Genomic DNA, 22,382 nt, shown 5'->3' on the forward strand with positions numbered 1-22,382 from the left:
GAACCCGCGGGCTCAGGCAATCCACTCATCTCAGCCTCCCAAAGGCGCGGGATTACAGACTGAGCCACCGAGCCCAGCTAAATTCCTACATTTTAAGTTGTCTGATTATGGTTCAAAGCAGACCTTTTCTGTGGAGACCTAAATATATATACATAGTGCATCAAAAATGCTCCTAGTTTAAGATGCCCTCAGTGTAAGAAATATGTAAAAGGTTCAAAAGGGATCCTTCGTAAGATCTCTTTTAGAAAATAGCACTTGATGGAGAGAAACTGTGTTGACGTTTTCTTCTCTCATCCGCTCCTAAACTCGAGCCCTGCCACTGGCCTTTTGTAGCACTGTCTGCTCCTTCAGTCTTCTGGGAGGTGTTGACAGAGTCCTAAACTGTCTCTGGTATCCTGCCAATGATAGGACATTCTGAATTGGCCTAAAGAAAGAAAATCTTTTTCTTGGGAGGGTCAGAGAATTGGCATTTTCTCTCAATCTGATCTTACTGTAGGATTAAAATTTTGCCTGGGTGACCCAGGGAAATTCTGAGGCAGAGGCAGAGGGGTAGAAGAAGGGAGAAGATACAGAGGGAGCAAGAGTCCGGGAAGGGAGAGGCAGAAATGTCTGGTGTGTGGACATGGGGTGGCATCAGCGTTAGCATGCTGCTGAGCTTGTGCTGGATGTGCCAGTTGTTTCAGACCCAGATCAGTTTTCCTAGGAGTAGGAGGGAGCCCAAATTCCACACTACTATACCAGCAGCACCCCCGTTCTCATTTCTCATCCTGCCACGGACGCTGTGCTCACCAGCTCCTCGAGCTGTTCTCACTCACTCTGTCACCTAGGCTGGAGTGCAGTGGCATGATCACAGCTCACTGCAGCCTCGACCTCCTGGGCTCAGGCAATCCTTCTGCCTCAGCCTTCCGAGTAGCTTGGACTACATATGCACGCCACCATGCCCAGCTGATTTTTTTGATTTTTTTTTTTTTGTAGAGACAAGATTTTGCTATATTGTCCAGGCTGGTCTCAAACTCCTGGGCTTGAGAGGGTCTCCCACCTCAGCTCAAGTGCTGGGATTAAGGCATGAGGCACTGCGCTGGGCGTTATCTTATATTTATTTGTGCCTCGAAACTTTTCATGCTATTTTCTCTCTTTCTTTACTTATCTTAGAATTCTTTTCTCATTCTTCACAACCCAGAACCTTCTCTTGCTTAAAGGTCTCTTCTGGTTTTGAAACCTTTCCTGATGCCTTAAGTTTTCCTTTGCACTCTTCAACACCAGGAGAGTAAGCTCCTTGAGGTCAGTGATTGGCCTTGGCTTATTCTGCATTCTGCTCATCTCATACCCACCCTCCCACCTGCACTTTGGAAGTTACTCACACAATGGATGGGCTTTGGCTCCCTGGGCTTTTCAGTGGCCCCAGGGCAACCTGTATCAAATCAGGATCTGCTCACCTCGGAGGCCTGTGTTTGCTTTTCCTCCTGTTTTTATTTACCATCTTCCCGCTGCTGTATCTCCCTGCTTGATTTGTTTGCTCTGGCTGGGCTCAACCCCTCCTTCTCTTTCCAGATCCCATATGCATAGCCTACTCACTGTCTCACATTGAACCAAACCTGCCAACTTCAGGTTCATTTTGTTATGAAAAATCTTACCCCCTAAGAAGAAAAAGAAACTGACAAATTCCTCCAGAACCAAGTTACATTAAAAACAAAACCAAACTATAGACTCTACCACATTCTCGTCTTGTGCTGTGGGAGTGATGTTAGTGAGCTCACATCAGCAGAACTTATACTTGGAATAAATCTTTCTCTTCCTTCTATGTGGCTTTTGTGTTTTCCGATAGCCTTGGTCAGTCTCTTCTTTTGGGTGTTTCTTTTGGAATCTCACCTTATGGACCTTGTGGGATCACGAACCATCCTTTGTCTGTCCCCCAAGGTTCCAGATAAGTTGTCTTGCACATAGTTAGTGTTAGCAAAGGTTTATATCATTAAACATGAATTGTTTCTCCTACAGGTACAGGTTGCGTCGTGGTGATCTTTTTTTTTTTTTAAATCTCAAAGATACATTTATTCATGACACAAAGTAGATGGTATTTATACAAGTCTAAAATGACGCTCCATGTCCCCATCTAATGTAACTTGGTGAAATTTACAGGCAGATAGACACTTAATCTCATATGCATTCCAAGGAAAGCAGGTGCAAGAGCTTTCAAAGTTTTACTCCTTTTACGAATAATCCTGATTTTATGACAATGGGGCTCATCAGCCCCATTCTTACCCAGATCTCCTGGTAATTGTGAGTATAGTGGGGCATTGTGGGGATCCAAACTTATTAATTTTTTAGAGACAAGGTCTAGCACTGTTGCCCAGGCTGGAGTGCGGTGACACTATCATAGCTCACTGGAGCCTCAAACTCCTGGCCTCAAGCAGCCCTCCTGTCTTGGCCTCCCAAAATGCTGGGATTACAGGTGTGACCAACCATGCTCAAAAGACATTCAAACTTTTTTTTTTTTTTTTTGAGTCAGTGTTTTACACTGTTGCCCAGGCTAGAGTGCAGTGGCACACTCGTGGCCACCGCAGCCTCAACCTACCGGGCTCAGGTAATCCTTCTGCCTCAGCCTTCCAAGTAGCTGGGACTACAGGCACATGCCACCACACCTGGCCAATTTTTTGATTTTTTTGTTGCCCAGACTGATCTCAGACTCCTGGTCTCAGGCAGTCCGCCTGCCTCGGCCTCCCAAATTACTGAGCCTGCAGATGTGAGCCACCACGCCTTCCCCTGGAGTCAAACATTTTATTTCATTTATTTACTTATTTTATATTATAGAGATGTGGGTTATGATTTAGAGTTAGTTATACAAACGTTGATCATGCAGTTACCCTTGTGGATGAAGTGTGCCCCCCCCCCGCTTCCCTGGCAGTTTCCCTCAACTGCCAATCCCCCCCCCTTCACCTGACAGTTTCCCACTACTGCTGATCCCTTTCTTATAGTATTATAATTGTTCAAGGTCTGCTTATGAGTGAGAACATAAGATACTCTGTTCTTTGTTTCTGTGATAGATCACTGAGTATGATCGACTCTAAATCCATTCAAATTGCTGCGAAGTCCATATGTTTGTCCTTCTTTATGGCTGCATTATATTTCATTGTGTATATGTACCACTTTTTAAAAATCCAGTTCAGCTTCAATGGGCAACATAGTTGGCTCCATGTTTTTGCTACTGTGAGTGGAGCTGCAACAAACATACGTGTGCAGGTATCTTTTTTGTAGAGTGATTTGAGTTCTTCTGGGCATATTCCCGACAGGGGAATTGCTGGGTCATATGGAAGGTCAATTTCTAGGTCTTTTAGAAATCACCACACTGTCTTCCAAAGAGTTTGCGCTAGTTTGCATTCCCATCAGCAGTGTAGAAGCGTTCCTTTTTCTCCACATCCTCACCAGCATCTGTTGTTATTTGTTTTATTAATGATGCCCATTCTTACTGGAGTTAGGTGGTATCTCAATGTGAGCCAAACGTTTTAAATAATGCTTTGAAACATGCTGATGCATGACCAGCGGCTTAGGCTGCACCAGAGCCCCACAGCCAGTGACTCAGAGATCTTTCTTATTTATCATCACAATTACCAATGGTTAGTGTAGAATAGAGGACACAGCCACCTCCCTTAGCAAGTCTCTCTCTGTGCTAGCGCTAGGTTATCTCAGAAAATCAATTCATTCCCTTGGTCAGGATAGCGACCTTTCCTTCTTGGAATTGCATGAGTACTTAGGGAGCCCAGGTGTCAGCTCACAAAACGTCTTCCCTCTCCTTTCTATCCCTCTAGGTTCTCTCCTTTGTAGGGGAAGACTCCTGAGGCAGTAGGAGCTGCTTAATTTGGACATAGGTTGCCTTGCAGAGAAGGCTTAAAAGCAGGGCAGCTGAGTAAGCCTTCTTGCCTAATGTCATCCTTCAGATTCCATGTGGTGTCATCATCAGACAACATAGTCTTTTTTTTTTTCCTGTAGAGGCAGAGTCTCATTGTGTTGCCCAGGCTGGTCCCAAACTCTTGGCCTCAAATGATCGTCTTGCCCTGGCCTCCCAAAGTGCTGGGATTACAGGTATGAGCCACTGTGCTGGGTCTCTAGTCTTCTTTTTTTTTTTTCTTTGACTTGAAGTCTCACTTCGTTGCCCAGGTTGGAGTGCAGTGGCACACTCATGGCCACCCCAGCATCAACCTGCTGGGCTCCGGTGATCCTTCTGCCTCAGCCTTCCAAGTAGCCAGAACTACAGGTGCATGCTACCACGGCCGGCTAAATTTTTTTTGATTTATTGTAGAGATGAGGTCTTACCATGTTGCCCAGGCTGGTCTTGAACCCGTGGGCTCAGACAGTCCTCTCGCCTTGGCCTCCTAAAATGCTGGGATTATAGACTTGAGCAACTGAGCCCAGCCTAGTCTTTTTTTTAAGACATTCATTTTCAAAAAAAAGGCGGGCGGGGACAACTTGTGCTTTTTTTGGTACCCTTCTAGTGCTCAGCACAGCATGTTAGCTGATGAGGGATAATTTTGCTATCTCAGACTTATTGGTAAACAAATTTGCCTGACTGGTAACTCGTAAAACTCAGAAGCTAAGTAGGACAAACACTATGCAAAAGTGTGGGTTTACAAAGACAAACCAGGTATATATAAATTAATCATTCACATGAGATCATTGTGAATTACAAATAGTCTTATCTTTTTTAAATGACAAATTCTGGTTTTATTTGTAGTCTTGATTTAACTTCCTATAGGAAACTGTGGGGTTTGATTTTTGTCATTGAAAGGAGTATGGATTCAGGTTTGAACACAAAGGACTCAGAGTGCAACAACTTTGGGAATCATGACACTACAGAAGAGGAGAGAAAGCCTTCACCTACCCTAAAATGAATTACTGGTTAACTACCATTAAGATGCCATGGGCCCGGAGACCAGCATATAACACTCTAAGATCAATAAGGGTATTTATCATGTGTGGGTATTGATCTCTCATGAAGGAGTGAATCATATTTCACGCTGCATATGTTAGTGCAAAAAAAAAAAAAAAAAAGTAGCAGAGGGATTGTGGAGTCACATCAGAGAACTGGATGCTTAGAAGGCAAATGTACAACACCAGGAATATGAGTGTTAGAATGAGAAGTGATTGTGTTTTCAAGCATTGCCTCTGCCTGTGTGTCTGAGGGGGGGGAGACAGAGTGACCTGTATACAGTCTGTGGGACAAATGCTGTTGGTAATTTTTCTAGATACACACTTCTTTAGTTCCTGCTGCCTTTCCAAGCTCTTGAATCCATCTCTGTTCATCTTTCTTCCTTATTGCACAAATTAGGACACATACCAGTGATGACAACACTTAGAACATCCAGCTTCATATTTCCTTTTGCATCTTGGCAGAGGACCTACAGGTTGATAATTCTGCAAGGGACCACTGGTTAAGAAGGCGTGCCTGTTCTCTTGGGAACAATGCTGCTGTGCTTTCTGTTCTTATTAGTATCATTGTTAAGCAATCTCGGCCAGTGTGTGTTCTAGGAAAATGTAGATTTGCCTTAAGAATTTTTGGCAAACTCATTAAAATGTGTCCTTTCCCATATTCTTCTGGGTCTTTGTACTTAGTCGTACTGGCCATGCAGTTTAAAGATCCCTATCACAGTGCATATGAGACTTGAGGACTAGCAGGAGGAATTCTCAGTCAGACTTTAGGACCTCATAAATATTGGTACATTCATCTCAGGCTTACAGGACTAGCTGTCAATTTTTACTGTGATTTTTTTTTCTTTGATTCAGGATGGATATGGTCTCTTTGACTTAGAATGGATGTGGTTAAACTGTTAATGGATAATAACAGTTTGTATGTGAAAAACCACTTTTTGAAAATTATATATGGAGGGACTCAAAAAATTAGTATTTGGAGGGGTGGGCCCCTTTAGTACAGACTTCTCTGGCTAGGTAAGTGTTCTAGGAACCTGTTGGCATTAGTGTACCAGCTAGTGTTGTTGTGAGAGACTGTGTTCAGCTTCAGTGAATTTTTTTTTTGGAGGTTCTTTCACCACGTTTGCCCATTTCATGATAGGTGATATATAAGCACACCTGCCTACACTGCACTGAGTGTTCAGCAGTTTTTGACCAAATATGCCATGATCCCTGTGCCCCACCCATCCTATTCACCTGATCTTGCCCCAATTGACTTTTTTTTTTGTTTCTCTGGATTGAAAGAAGTTCTCAAAGGGAAATGTTTTGCCTATGTGGAAGAGGTGAAACAAACAAAAAAAATGGCAAAAGCACTAAAAGACATCAAAATGGACGAGTTCAAAAACTGTTTTGAGCAGTGGAAAAAGCATCTTATTAGTGTATTGCATCAAATGAAGAATACTTTGAAGGTGATTGAAGTTTAAACATGAAAGAATAAATACACATGTTTTTATAAATGATTTCCGCTTTTTTGGGGTTCTTCCTCATACATATTTCAAATTCTTAAAGGTTGATTTGTGTATTTTTGTGGTTTATGATTTGGAAATCTTTCTTTTAGGATTATCATCAATTAATTGGTACACTTAGCCTGATCTAGGAGCTTTGCTGACGTCCAGTGTTGAAGAAAATGTTGCTGGCTACTCTCTGAGGAGTCCTGCCATGGTTCCTCCTGTAGGAGAGGCTGGAGAGAGGGCATACTTTGCTCATATTCTTACTCTCATCAGTCTAAGCAAGGAGCTGTATGTTCCTTCTCAGGTTGAAATATCGCATGGTCACTCAGCAGTTGAGCAAAGATCAAAAGGGAAGCTGGATGTTTTTCCTTGTCCCTGGACGATAGGTATCGACAGCGTATCTTGGTTGTTTGAAGGGAGTTTTTTTTTTTTTTTTTTTTTAGTAGGAGTCTCACTCTGTCTCCTGGGCTGGAGTGCAGCAGCACGCTCATGGCCACCCCAGCGTTTACCTGCTGAGCTCCTGCAATCCTTCCACCTCTGCCTTCCGAGTAACTGGAACTACAGGCATAGGCCACCATGCCCGGCTAATTTTTGTGATTTATTGTAGAGACAAGGTCTTACCAAGTTGCCTAGGCTGTTCTTAAACCCATGGGCTTAGGCAGTCCTCTCACCTAGGCCTCTCAAAATGCTGGGATTAGGGAATTCTTAGAACATCAGACCTGCTGGTGATTTTCATGAGATTCCTTACCCTGCGGCAATCTCTCTGTGCAAGCTCATAACGACGTCTTCTTGCCTAGAGTATTTGAAGAGTCTAGTCTGTCCCCTCACCTCTTTGTTCTTCTAGGTCTTTGTGCTTGGCGGAGATTAATTCTTCTAGTCTTTTGTGCTTCACCTCTTTGTGCTTGGCGGAGATTAATTTTCCTGAACATTTTTATGTTATCCCCTTGCTCTGAAAACTTACATTAATTGCCTGGAGAAGAACTGCTTGACCTGGTGTTCACATTCAGGGCCTTGTACAACGGACTGTAGCCTCACTTTCCATTCTTATTTTTTGTTGTCTCTTGATGTGAGCTCTGTACTTCAGTCAGGTTCAGCTGCTCCTGGAACATGTCTTGTCCTTTTTCTCCCTCATGACTCTGTTGACTTCCTTTGTGACTCTATTGATATTGTTCTTCTCTGTTGAGTGTTTATCCGCTGTTTTTCTAAATCACCCCCATCCTCATCACCTATGACACCCCACTCTATGGAATCATTTGTTACATCTACTTATACTGTCATTGGGGCACTTAGAGTATTGCTTTGTAGATTTCCAACCTTATGCCTACCTTTCCTAAACAAATCACACATTCTTTTTTAAAAAAAATTTTGTAAATTAAAAATTTTTTTATTTTAAATATGTGGGGTACAATTCTAGGTTAAGTATACGAGTGTTCATTATGCAAGCACTCTTGTTGATGAGGTGTGTCCTCCCCTCCCCCGGCAGATTTCCACTACTGCCAATTCTTTTCTTATAGTATTACAATAATTGTTCAAGATCTGCTTATGAGTGAGAACATATGATACTCAGTTCTTTGTTTCTGTGATAGGTCACTCAGTATTATGTAGACTCTAAATCCATCCAAGTTGCTGAGAAGTTCATAATTTTGTCCTTTTTTATGGCTGCATAATAGTCCATCATACATGTGTACCACTTTTTCTTTTCTTTTTTTTTAAGTCAGAGTCTCACTCTTTCACCCAGGCTGAAGTGCAGTGGCCACCCCAGCGTCGATCTACTGGGCTCAGGTGATCCTTCCTCCTCAGCCTTCCAAGTAGCTGGAACTACAGGTGTGTGCTACCACACCTAGCTAATATTTTGATATATTGTAGAGATGAGGTCTCATCAAGTTGCTCAGGCTGGTCTCGAACCCCTGGGCTTAGGCAATCTTCTCAACTTGGCCTCCCAAGGTGCTGGGGTTACAGGCTTGAGCCACTGCACCTGGCCTGGCCTGTACCACATTTAAAAAAAAATCTCGTCCTTTTTTGATGGGCAGCATGGTTGGTTCCATGTTTTTGCTATTGTGAACAATGCTGCAATAAACATACGTGTGCAGGTATCTTTTTCATAGAGTGATTTGAGTTCCTCCAGGTATATTTCCAGTAGGGGGGCTGCAGGGTCATATGGAAGGTCGATTTTTAGATCTTTTAGGAATCACCAAACTGTTTTCCACAGAGGTTGTATCAGTTTACGCTCCCACCAACACTGTAGAAGTGTTTCCTTTCCCCCCATCCTTTCCAGCATCTGCTATTTTTTTTGGTTATTGATGATGGCCATCCTGACTGGAGTTAGGTGGTATCTCAGTGTGGTTTTAATTTGCATTTCTTTGATGACTAGGAAGGCTGAGTGTCTTTTCATGTATCTATTGGCTGCTCATATGTCTTCTTTTGAGAAGTGTGTATTCATATCTTTTGCCCACTTTGTAATGGGACTGTTTGCTTTTTTATTTTTGGCACATTTGAGTTCCTTGTAGATCCTAGATGTTAGGCCTTTGTCAGATATACAGTTGGCAAATATTTTATCCCAGTCTGTGGGCTGTCTCTCTGCTCTCTTGATAGTTTTTTTGGCTTTGCAGAAGCTTGTCAATTTGATGAGGTCCCACTCGTCTGTCTTGGGCACTTGGGGCTTTGATCAGGAATTGGTTACCAGTTCCAATTTCCATAAGGGTGTTCCCTGCATTTTCTAAGGTTCTTATAGTTTGAGGTTTTACCCTTAGGTCTTTAATGCTTTTAGAGTTGATTTTTGTGTATGGTGATAGGTAGGGGTCTTTTTAAAATCTTCTATATGTGGTCAGCCAGTTTCCCAGTACCATTTATTGAATAGGTTCTCCTCTCCCTGGTGGTTGGTGGTGGAGGCTTTGTCTAAGATGAGTTGGTTGAGAAATTGAGGTTTTGCTTCTGGAATCTCTATCCTGTTCCATTAGTCTATATGCCTGTTCTTGTACCGATACCAGGCTGTTTTGATTATTATAGCTTTATATTAAAGTTTCAAGTCTGGGAGTGTGATACCTACCGCTTTTTTTTTTTTTTTTTGCTGAGTTTTGTTTTGGTTATTCATGGTCATTTATATTTCCATATGAATTCCTGTATTGTCATTTCCAGGTCTGAGAAGAACGCTACTGATAATTTAGTGGGTATTGTGTTAAATCTGTAGATTGCCTTGGGTAGGATGGACATCTTAACAATATTGATTCTTCCAAACCATGAGCATGGAATATTTTTTCTGTTTGTGTCATCTTGGATTTTTTTGAGCGTGTTTTGTAGTTTTCATTGTAGAGGTCTTTCACTTCTCTGGTTAGGAAGATGCCAAGGTATTTCTTTTTTTTTTTTTTTTTTTGGCTATTGTGAATAGGATTGTGCCTTTTATTTGGGTTTCTGTTTGTTTATTGTTTATTTGGGTTTCTGTTTGTTTATTGTTTATTTTGTTTGTTTATTGTTTATTTGGGTTTCTGTTTGTTTATTGTGTATAGAAATGTGACCATCTTTTGCACCTTTATTTTATACCCTGAGACTTTGTCAAAGTTCTTTATTAGTGCAGGGAGGTTTTTGACAGATTCTCTTGGGTTTTCGAAGTATAGAATCATGTCATCTGAAAAATGGGATAAATTGATTTCCTCTTTTCCTATTTGGATACCCCTGATCTCCTTCTCTTGTCTGATTGCTCTAGCTAGGACTTCCAAAACTATGTTGAAAAGGAGGGGTGTGAGTGAACATCCTTGTCTTGTTCCAGTTTTCAGGGGAAATGGTTCCAATTTCTGTCTGTTTAGCAGTAAGCTGTCTGTGGGTTTCTCGTAGCTGGCTCTTACTATTTTGAGGTAAGTTCCATCCATGCCTAGATGTTCCAGGGTTTTTATCAAGAAGGAGTGCTAGATTTTATCAAAAACTTTTTCTGCGTCTAATGATTTAATCATGAGGTTTTTGTTGTTTACATCTGTTGATGTATTTAATTACGTTTACGGTCTTGTGAATGTTGAACCAGCCCTGCATCCCGGGGCTGAAGCCTACTTGGTCATGGTGAATGATTTTTGAGATGTGTTATTGGATTCAGTTTGTTAGGTAGATCACAAATTATTTAGAAGAAATGAAACATTTAAAGTATTTCTTTGTGCCTTCGATAACATCTAAAGCAAAGCTTTGGACATAGTGCTATATAACTAACAAATGAATCAAATATGAATATAAAAATACAACTTAAGGCCAAGAATAAATGATTTTGTATTACCTGTATTGTCCAGAAGCCTTCTGAATAACATTAAAATATTACTGCAGTGTTCTACCTAACTGAATGCCTAGCAAACAGTAGGTGCTTACTAAAAACATTTAGCAAATGGAATATGCACTTGAATAGATTAATCAAGCTTTTGTGGTTAGAATAAAAGAAGAAAGCCTGGATATAAGCCATGAAATCAGAACCATTTGGCAGCAGCATACATGTGGCATACCACTTAGGATCTGAGCTCTGCATTGATTACGGTAGAATTTATGCAGACAGGAGTCTCAGTATCTTGTCCAGACTGGTCTTCAACTCAGTCAACAATTTCTTTATAAAATTAAATTCATTTGTATACTCTTATTTGATAGGGTTGTCACAATAATGCACGCTGCCATAACATATTTTTAGGAATAATGTATAGAGCAGTTGCTTTGACTCTTTAGAGTAGACCAGTGGGTTTCAACAATTAGAGCATGTCAGAATCTCCTGAGAGCTTGTTAAAATTCAGATTGCTGGGCTCTACCCTCAAGAGTGTCTGATTTAGTAAGTCTGTGGCCAGAAAAAGTAAGTGTCTGATTTAGTAAGTCTGCAGTGGGGCTCAAAATTTGCATCTTTCATGTTTCCAGGTGATGCTGATACTGCTAACTATGGGATTAGCACATGTATTTTGATGGATATTTATTTTAACCTGGAGAAATTTCCACATACTACTAGTATAGTAGCATGCCCATAAAGGATGGATGTCATAAAGCTGTTTTTTTTTTTTTTTTAACTTTGATCAAGTTTTCATTTGGAACTTTAAAAATATAGAGTTTGGTGGTTTATAAACATTACTTTAAAAAATCTTGGCTGGGTATGGTCGCTCATACCTGTAATCCCAGCACTTAGGAGGACGAGGCGGGTGGATTGCTTGAGGCTGAGTTGAAGACCAGTCTGGACAAGATATTGAGACTCCTGTCTGCATAAAAAAAAAAATTTTAGCCGGGCTCAGTGGCTCAGCCTGTAATCCCGCGCCTTTGGGAGGCTGAGGTGAGTGAATTGCCTTAGCCCGTGGGTTCGAGACCCACCTGGGCAACGAGACCTCATCTCTACAATAAATAAAAAAATCAGCCAGGCGTGGTAGCACATGCCTGTAATTCCGGCTACTTGGAAGGCTGAGGTGGAATGATCGCCGGAGCCCAGCAGGTCGAGGCTGCGGTGGCCGGGAGCGGCCACTGCACTCCAGTCTGGGCGACAGAGTGAGACTCCAACTCAAAAAAAAAAAAAAAAATTTCAAAGTTAGCCAGGCGTGATGGAACGTGCTTGTAGTCCTAGTTATTCGGGAGGCTGAGGTGGGAGGATCACTTGAGCCCAGGAGTTCAGGTCTGCAGTGAACTGTGATTGCCCCACAATACTCCAGTCTGACAGTAAGTCTCTATCTCTGAAAAAAAAAAAATTAAAATTAAAATCTCTCTTTTTAAAAGTACTTAATCATTTTAGTAGTGTAAAATAGTTGTCATCTATGCTTACAAAGCTAAATGGTTTTATTATTTAAATATTAGCATGAGAATTTTCCAATGTATATCTCATATTTATTCTTAAAGCTGGGTATGACTTGAAAGAGGAAATAAAATATGGCTAAGTGGAAAAGTGAGGGTGTTGTTAACTAATTACAGTCAGCAGTAGCAAAACAAATCATTGCTTTGACCTGACATCGCATTTTATTTGAGGTTTACTGTGCAGTTTATGGAAGCTATTCTCTTGTTACCTTGAGAGTTATTACTGCCATCATTTTGTTGCTTGAGAAACTGAGGCCTGATAAAAGGCTCTGATTAAGGTCATGCTACAGAAATTCTAGAACCTGTGCTGTGCCCTGATCCTAGAATGCTGGAGGCCTTGGGTTTCTGTTAAATTCTTTGTCTGCCGCTGTGTTTTTCTTTAGTAAGTACCTTGCTTTTGGAGGACAGGCCCGTGGGGGTATTCAGTGTTTTCCACTACAGGGACACAAATAAGCACCTAAAATGCCTTCCTAAATGCCTATGAGATTGTATAGGGATGAACCACTAATGTTTATGACTGAGTGGTGGGAGTATGTCATTCAAGCTTTTTCTGATTTAGATGTCCATATAATTTGTCAATTTTGAGATGCTTCTATTGTCTTTTAATCAGATAAACAACAGAGGTATGAAATTGGAAACAAAATATTTAGATGCCGAAAACCACCAGTTACGCTTCCAAATCGGTGTTTAAAATAATAGAGAGGCACTGTGGGGAAGTTCAGGAGAAAAGAATAGACGTATGCCCTGTTGAGACATAGAGAGCTGGGGGTGTGAAATAATGAAAAATTGATATGTCTTATGTCACTAGCTGGGAAGAGAAGGAGAAAAGAAAGGAAGAAAATAGAATCAAATAATGGCTTGGCAGTGCATTGACTAGAGCCTGTGGTGGGTGGATTTGGTATTTTTTCAGAGAAAAGGGACTCCAGCTGACTTTATTTTTTATTGGAAATTTATTTATTTTTAAGTTTATTTATTTATTTATTTATTTTTGAGTTGGAGTCTCACTCCATTGCCCAGGCTGCAGTGCATTGGCATAGTTAATGGTCACCCCAGCATCGACCTGCTGGGCTCCAGCGATCCTTCCGCCTCAGCCTTCCAAGTAGCTGGAACTATAGGCGAATGCTACCATGCCTGGCTAATTTTTTGATTTATTGTAGAGATGAGGTCTTGCCAAGCTATCCAGGCTGTTCTCAAACCCGTGGGCTCAGGCAATCCACTCACCTTGGCCTCCCAAAGTGCTGGGATTACAGACTTGAACCACCATGCCCGACCTTGAGTTTTTTTAATAGATAGAGACAAATTCTCACTCTGTTTCCTAGAGTGGTCTCGAACTCCTGAGCTCAGGCAATCCTCCTGCCTCAGCCTCCCAAAGTGCTGGGATTACAGGTGTGAGACACTGTGCTAACTTTAAAATAAGGCTTTAAAAGTATACTAGAGAGACTGAGGTGGTAGAAGCACTTAAATCCAGGAGTTTGTGGCTACAGTGAGCTGTGACTGCACCACTGTACTCCAGCCTGGGTGACAAAGGAAGACCCTGTCTCAAACAAGTAAGGAAACAAATACATATTTTGTTCTACAAACTGTTTGATCACCTTCTTTGGGCCATCTGTTGTGCTGAGGATTTCTCTTCATGAGCCTCCCTCTCTGCCTGGAGATTCTTAAACCTTCTCTGCGTTTTATTTTTTATTTTTATTTATTATTATTATTTTTTGAGTTGGAGTCTCACTCTGCCGCCCAGACTGGAGTGCAGTGGCTGCTCCCGGCCACCGCAGCCTCTACCTGCTGGGCTCTGGCAATCCTTCCGCCTCAGCCTTTCAAGTAGCCGGAACTACAGCCACACTACCACGCCCAGCTAATTTTTTATTTTTATTGTAGAGACGAGGTCTTGCCAAGTTGCCTGGTTGGTCTTGAACCCCCAGGTTCAGGCAATCCACTCGCCCCGGCCTCCCAAAGTGCTGGGATTACAGGCTGAGCCACTTAGCCTGGCCTTCTCTGCGTGTAAGACAAGATCTTATGACTTCCTGGAGCTTTTACTTTTTTTTTTTTTGAGTTGGAGCTTCCCTCTGTCACCCAGGCTGGAGTGCAGTAGCGCATTCATAGCCACCACAGCATCGACTGCTAGGCTCCAGCAATCCTTTGCCTCAGGCTTCCAAGTAGCCAGAACTATAGGCACGCAACTACCACACCTGGCTAATTGATTTTTTTTTTTTTTAATTTATTGTAGAGGTGAGGGCTTGCCAAGTTGTCTGGGCTGCTCTTGAACCCTCTGGCTCAGGTAATTCACTGACCTCGGCCTCCCAAAGTGCTGGAATTACAGGCTGAGCCACCAAGCTCGGCCTGGAGCTTTTACTTTTAACTCACATTATTTTTGATGCCAGGCTACTTTTGAAACCATTATTCATGGATTTATTCGGCTCATATTGACTGCTCTGTGTCTGGTGATGTGCTTGGCATGGGGAACACTCTGGCGCACCCAAAGGCAGGGTACCTTCTTGTAGATCTTATGCCCTGACAGGATAGAAGGCCATTCACTGCATTCATCTTTTCCAATTCCTGCTCATTGCTTGCTTGCTCCTTGCTCTGTTGCAGGCCAGCATCTACTTCCACTATGCTAAAACCACAAGGCCCCAGAGACCTGGTCATCTGCTAAAGAGGGAGAGAGGGGTTATGAGGGGCCCACAACCTCCCATTGGGTACCATGTCCACTCCCGGGGGAGAAGGCTCACCAGAAGCCCAAACCTCTCACCTGTGTGAAATGAAACTATGTGGCAAATCCTCACATGTACCCCACCACTGTAAAAAACAAAATAAAAAACCTGGTCATCAATGGTCTTTTCCAGAACTATTTGCTTGATCTCCTAGCAGCAGTTTACTCTGCAGCCTACTCCTTCGGTGATCTGCTCTTGAGAGGACACACTGGCCTCTGTGACAGGGTGTTCTCCCTTCTCCACGATTCCAGCCTTGGGTCTCCTTTTCTTTGGAACAACTATTCCCTCCCCCACCACCTCTGGATGCACCTAGCACCTCTGAGTGGTGACTCCTGGATCTCAGCCTCTCCATGAGATGGTTTCAAGTTCCTCACCCTTACTCAGCCTTCCACCTGTGAGCACCCGCCCTTTCCTCTACACACCTGGGCTCCTGTGCTTGCCTCCCTCTGTGTCTTAATTCCAGAAGTCCCCTCAGCCCTCCAGGTCTGTTGAGTTGCATCCCCCACATGTCCCTGGAACCTCTCTCTTATTTGCAGGCTTCTGAGGTCTCTCCTAAAGGACTTTGGAGACTTCCTAGCAAGTCTCCCTGCCTCTGATCTCTTCCTCTTTCACTTGTCTGAAGACTTGCCATTAGACAGATTTATCCAATCTCTGATGTGGAGTTGCTTAGAACTCCTCAGGGGCTCTGGCTGCATCCTAGAGAGAGTCCAGAGAGCTGGCCTGAGACTCCCTCCCTTTGCCCTGGACCCCCTTCCAGGCTGGATGGGCTTCTTCCCTTTCTCACCCAGTTGTTCAACCTGACTGCCCTGCCCGTCACCCCAAACTCTTTCTTCACTTTCCTGTTTTCATTCCTTTGGGCTTACTGCTCCTTTCTCCTTCTTCTCATTTTCACCTATTTCGGGCTTTTCAGATGCAGTTTTTGGGTTTGTTTTTTGTTTTTTAGTAGGGTCTCAGGCTGAGTGCAGCCTGTCACCCAGGCTAAGTCAGCGGCACAGTCACGTCTCACAGCAGTCTCAAACTTCCTGGACTCAGGCAATCCTTCTGCCTTAGCCTTCTGAGTAGCTAGTACTACAGGCTCATACCATCATGCCTAGCTAATGAAAAAAAAATTTTTTTTTTTGGTTTGCTTTTTTCTGGTTAGAGATGAGGTCTTACCATGTTGCCCAGGTTTGTCTTGAACTCCTGGGCTCAAGTGATCCTTTTGTCTTGGCTTCCCAAAGTGCTGGGATTACAGGTGTGAGTCACTGTGCCTGGCCTCAGATGCAGCTTTGTAAATGATTTCCTTCCTAGACTGCAAGCCATCTCTCCTTCCTCTGACTTCCCTTGAAAGTTTCTGAGTACTCCTGTGAGATGACGGGCGGTGGTGATATTTGTAATCTCTTCATGTCATGAATCCCAAACTATTAACTTCCTGCAGGCAGGACAGCCTGACACCGTATAGACATTTCAGGCCCCTGGACCAGCTCTTAAAACATTGTTTAATAAACGTCTGTTGGACAGATGACTTAGGAATTTATTCAGTTGTTTATTGGAATTGAAAATAAACAGTTTCATGTCGATGCCAGAGGTTGGCAAAATACAGCTTTCAGCCCATTACCTGTTTTTGTGAATACAAGTTCATTGTAACGCAGCCATGCTGCAATAGTGACTGACTGGTTCACCAGACCTCAGCTAGTTACTAACTGACCTTTCATAGACAAAGTTAGCCTACCTCTGGACTACACCATTGTCCAGACTTCTGAAGGACATTGTATCAGCTATGGAAGGAAGTTAAGGAAACAATGTTGGCTTAAACTCTTAACCTCTTGCTTTGACTTTCTGACGTATCTATGTGACTGCTATAGTTAGGGCGTTGTTGTGTTTATTTACTTTATTTAAGTGAAGTACAATTAATTTTATTGTAAAAATGCACAGACAGGTTTAGACTAGGTTTGGTCTCCAGTTTCTTGACATTAGAAATAGGAATTTCTAGGTAGAAGTTATAGTCTTAGGCTTTATGTAATTTCATACTCTTGAATGTATGTTTTTAAATAGCAAGTAATCCATAGCATTCAGTATTTGGAGTAAAGCAAAGCATTTTGCTTTATAAGAGAAGGAGCATTTGTCTAGAGCTCTTCTGCTTCCTCTGTTGTGGCCATTTCCATCAAGCCAGCATACCAGCAGCAGATTCAAGGCACCACAAGCATTGAGACTAGATTACCATCGTATACATTTATTGTAGGAATCTATGCAGGTTAGACTTAGTACCTCCAAGTCCCCTTCCAGCTAGCAGATCTTTTGTTTCTGGAAGAATTATTCTCGATCTGGAAGCATTTGCCATGCTCAGGCTTTCTTTAAAATGTTTTTGGTCATTTCAGTGAAAATAACTAGCCAAGTGCCTTTAAGCTGTGCCACCAGAGTGATGCTAACCTTGGAAGCCCTCCTTTGTCTTGTCTGTAGGAGAAGCAACAGACTGTTTGCTCAGTGCAGATTCAGGTACCTAGTTCTTCAGGTCTTGAGGAGGAAGGTAAACTCTTGCCAAGGTTTAGAGGTCAAGATTTGGGGACTCCTGCATTCATACCATGTTGTCTTTTTCTTTTTTCTTCTTTTTAGAGGGACGTATGGTCATCCAGGATATTCCTGCTGTCACCAGCAGAGGGCACGTGGAGAACACACCTGACTTGGTTCCCGACTCCACCTACTACAGCAGCTTCTACCAGCCGTCTCTGTTTCCTTATTACAACAATCTGTACAACTACCCGCAGTATTCCATGGCCTTGGCTGCTGATTCTGCTTCTGGGGATGTGGGAAGTTCCCTCGGGGGCTCCCCCATGAAGAACAGCCTTAGGAGTCTGCCAGCACCTTACGTACCCGGTCAGGCAGGAAACCAGTGGCAGGTATGAGATCCCCCAGAGAGTGAACTGGACGTGTGAAAACCGCACACACACGTGCACATGCACACAGAGACACGTGCACAAACATGTGAAATACACACATGGGCACACATACACACGTGTGTGCCTAATTTGGCACATGTGTATGTACAATATGCAACATGTATAGAGAACTTTTCACTCTGCCAATAATGCCATTTGGCCCCAGAGACTGGCAGCAAGGATTTGTTGTAAAGGAATATGTCTGCACTTTCTTTTTTGATTTTTACTTTTCTCATTTTTTTCAGTGTTGTTTTACATAAATATCCAGTGGGCCAGAGTCACAAGTAGCTTACTGAATGAGGCCCCACCTCCTCTAGCTTTGTCAGCCACTTTCGTGAGCAGCTTAGGAAATGCTGGGTGCAGGCTTCTGGCTTCTGGGTGGCAGTAATCTTCATGAGGAATTCGCACCCTGGGAACGAAACGTGCCATCATCTATACGTTTGCATGGAAGAAAGGTGTAAAAGGAATTAGGTCCCAGTCTGGGTGACAGAGTGAGACTCCAACTCAAAAAAAAAAAGTATGATTCCAAAAATAAAACATATGGAAAACTTAGGAAAATCTGTAGCAAAAGGGGTTAAAACTGACAAATCCCTGAGAGTCGCAAGAGGATCCAAAAAGTGAGGACTTCAACACAAATAACCTCCCCACAGCCAACAAAAGGCAGAGGCAAAACGGAATAGAATTGCTCAGAGGAAAATTTCAATTCACATTTTTTGAAATGGGCTTAGGTCAAAGACTAATATCCAGTGGGCCAGAGTCACAAGTAGCTTACTGAATGAGGCCCCACCTCCTCTAGCTTTGTCAGCCACTTTCGTGAGCAGCTTAGGAAATGCTGGGTGCAGGCTTCTGGCTTCTGGGTGGCAGTAATCTTCATGAGGAATTCGCACCCTGGGAACGAAACGTGCCATCATCTATACGTTTGCATGGAAGAAAGGTGTAAAAGGAATTAGGTCAAAGACAAAGACAAAGACACATTGTGCAGTGATTCCATAATCAAATTAGTTAACACATCTATCACCTCACATAGTTACCTTTTATGTGTGTGGTGATAACACTTAAGATCTATGCTGTTAGCATTTTTCAAGTTTACAGTATGTTATTAGTTATAGTCACTTGTCGGGTACATGGTACATGCCTGTAATCCCTGGACTTTGGGAGACCGAGGTGGGAGGATTGCTTGAGCCTAAGAGCTTGAGTGCAGCCTAGGCAACATAGTGAGACCTCATCTCTATAAAAATAAAAAGTTAGCCGTGCATGGTGGTGCATACCAGTAGTCCCAGCTACTTGGGAGGCTTAAGGAAAAGATCACCTGAGCCCAGGAGGTCAAGGCTGAGCTGGACCCAACTTGGGTGCATTTTTAGCTAGGAATGGAGGTCAGTCTTTCATACTCTTAAGTATGTTTTTGTAAAGAGCATGTAAAGTAGCATAAATACTACTTTAGTATTTGGAGTAAAGCAAAACGTTTTGCTTTATCAGAGAAGGAGTGTTTATCTAGAGCTGTTCTGCTTTCTCTGTGGTAGCCATTGCCATCACACCAGCATATTAGCAGCAGATTCATGCATTCAGAGACTAGATTACCATGTATATGTATGCTGTGGGGATCTATACGCACGACAGGTTAGACTCAGCACCACCAAGCCCCCTTCTAGCCGAAAGATCTTTTGATTCTGCGAGAACTCTTCTTGTTCTGGAAGCATTTACCATGCTCAGGCTTTCACAGCCGGGATTTGATTTCAACACAATGCAGCTTATATATTTGGGTGTTTAGTGCAAGTATTTTTCCTTTTTTGTTTTCTCAGCTTTATTGAGGTTTAATTGACAAAAATTGTGTATATTTAAGGCATGCAATATGATGATTTGGTATACATACACATTGTGCAGTGATTCCATAATCAAACTAGTTAACACATCTATCACCTCACATAGTTACCTTTTATGTGTGTGGTGATAACACTTAAGATCTATGCTGTTAGCATTTTTCAAGTTTACAGTATGTTATTAGTTATAGTCACTTGTCGGGTACATGGTACATGCCTGTAATCCCTGGACTTTGGGAGACCGAGGTGGGAGGATTGCTTGAGCCTAAGAGCTTGAGTGCAGCCTAGGCAACATAGTGAGACCTCATCTCTATAAAAATAAAAAGTTAGCCGTGCATGGTGGTGCATACCAGTAGTCCCAGCTACTTGGGAGGCTTAAGGAAAAGATCACCTGAGCCCAGGAGGTCAAGGCTGAGGTAGCCATGAGCGTGCCACTACATTCCAGCCTGGACAACAGAATGAAACTCCAACTCAAACACACACACACAACAACAACAAATTATAGTTACCATGCTGCACATTAGATCTTCAGAACTTATTTATCTTACAACTGAAAGATTGTACACTTTGACCAAGATCTCCCTATTTTCCCCTCGCCCCAGCCCCTGGCAACCACCATTCTACTCTCTGATTCTGAGTTTGACTTTTTAAAAGTCTTTGACCTAAGCCCATTTCAAAAAATGTGAATTGAAATTTTCCTCTGAGCAATTCTATTCCGTTTTGCCTCTGCCTTTTGTTGGCTGTGGGGAGGTTATTTGTGTTGAAGTCCTCACTTTTTGGATCCTCTTGCGACTCTCAGGGATTTGTCAGTTTTAACCCCTTTTGCTACAGATTTTCCTAAGTTTTCCATATGTTTTATTTTTGGAATCATACTTTTTTTTTTTGAGTTGGAGTCTCACTCTGTCACCCAGACTGGAGTGCGGTGGCTGCTCCTGGCCACCGCAGCCTCAACCTGCTGTGCTCCGGCGATCCTTCCGCCTCAGCCTTCCAAGTAGCTGGAACTATAGGTGCGCGCTACCATGCCCAGCTAATTTTTTTGATTTATTGTAGAGATGAGGTCTCGCCAAGTTGCCCAGGCGGGTCTCGAACCTGCGGGCTCAGGCAATCCACTCACCTCAGCCTTTTGAAGGGAGCTTGAAAGCACATTGGTGTTAGAACTGAAAGGCCGTATGCACATAAAGGAAATGTGATGATCTTTGGAACTTCAAGCCTTCAGACCTTTCAAAGTGCAACTGGAGTGTATGCTTTGGGTCAGGTTTTAGATTGATTTCTATTGGAGACTCTTGTAGTTTTAAATAAGCAACGCCATCCTGCTGATTCCCAGGAACCAGGGGCTTTTATTGAAGTGTCATGGTCTTTTAGCTACTTCTAGACTTTGAGGATAAAGTAAGTGGGTCTGTGAACCTGTTGGCTTAGATGATAAAGAATGAGAAAGAAAAGTCTAAGTGTTTTTCTGAAAGAAAGATAGCCGGCTCAAGATCACCTTTACAGCAAAGTCAGAAATCTGTTATTTATTTATTTTTTTTAATCTCATTCTGTCATCCAGCATGGACTGGAGTGGCACAATCATGGCTCACTGTAGCCTCCAACTTCTGGGCTCAGGTGATCCTTCTGCCTCAACCTCCCAAGTAGCTGGGACTGCAGTAGCATTGTGCCACCATGCTTGACTAATTTTTTTCTTTTTCTCTTTTTGTAGAGGCAGGTCTCATTATGTTTCCCAGGCTGGTCTTGAACTTCTAGCCTCAAGCCTCAAGCTACCCTCCCTCCTTGGCCTCCAAAAGTTCTGGGATTACAGGTGTGAGCCACTTCACCCAGCCAGAAATCTGCTAAATTAATTGACCCTCCCATGTTGTCAGACTCTTTCAGATGGTAGATGATGTCTGGCATATTAATGTTTATTCTTATTCTACCTGGAAAACCTGGGAAAGGTATGACAGAGGTCTTGGGTATCCTTGGACATCCCTTACCAAGGTCCACCATCCCAGGGACAACTCAGGGAGAATGGCTTTCTTGAGCAGCTCCATTGCCTGGTTTTACACAGCTATTTGAGCTGTGTCCAAGGAGAGTTCCCTGAGGGCCAGTTCTGCTGAGAGAGAAGTTTGATCCAGAAAGGAACAATCTTGGCTAAATTTTCTTAGTCCTGTGGGGAACATGCAGTTTTGATGCTTAGTGTCTTTTTTGTAACTTCCTGGACTGGAGACCACTGGTGAGTCCTAGAAGAGACACTGAGGCATCATCTAATATATGAGTTTGTCTTCCCAGAGTCCTGGAGTTATGCTTTATTTCCTACACAGTCAGTGTCAGTGATATATCTCATATAACAAATTATTTCAGAGCAATAGATTCCTCTCTCCTACTGTGGTTGATGCCTGTTCTTTGTAGTTAATAATAACATCAGTAATGAGAGCTATCATTTATTGAGTAATACCCGAAGAACCAAATGGTATTGTCCTTTTTACGGGTGAGGACATGGAGCCTCAGAAGGCTGACTTATCTGACATCACACAGCCACCAAGTGGGAGAGCCAGGGTTTGAATCTGTGTCTGTCTGACTCCCAAGTATGTGTTTCAGCACTGTGGGGTTATCACTGGGTCTGCCACAAACTCAGGGCTGTGGAAACTGCCACTCAGGAGCCTGCTGTGAGTTGACACCTCTGGGGAAAGGGCAGAATATCTCTGCAGGTGAACCTTAACTGTAGGCTCATTTAAGTACAAATGCTAAAAACTCTTTAGTTCTCTAGGGCTTGGG

The 22,382-nt window shown here is 42.8% G+C and overlaps 1 protein-coding gene across 1 annotated transcript in view; it reads left to right on the forward strand.

Moving 5' to 3' along the window:
• Positions 1 to 22,382, forward strand: part of DMRT1 (doublesex and mab-3 related transcription factor 1) — a 121,147-nt gene that overhangs the window by 33,376 nt on the left and 65,389 nt on the right. The window contains exon 4 of the mRNA XM_008066077.1: positions 17,495 to 17,778. Within this exon, the coding sequence (XP_008064268.1) occupies positions 17,495 to 17,778 (284 nt within the window). The remainder of the gene's footprint in view (positions 1 to 17,494; positions 17,779 to 22,382) is intronic.

The sequence above is a fragment of the Carlito syrichta genome, unplaced genomic scaffold (assembly GCF_000164805.1).
Source record: "Carlito syrichta isolate Samal-C Ts95f unplaced genomic scaffold, Tarsius_syrichta-2.0.1 Scaffold308839, whole genome shotgun sequence".
NCBI lineage: Eukaryota > Metazoa > Chordata > Mammalia > Primates > Tarsiidae > Carlito > Carlito syrichta.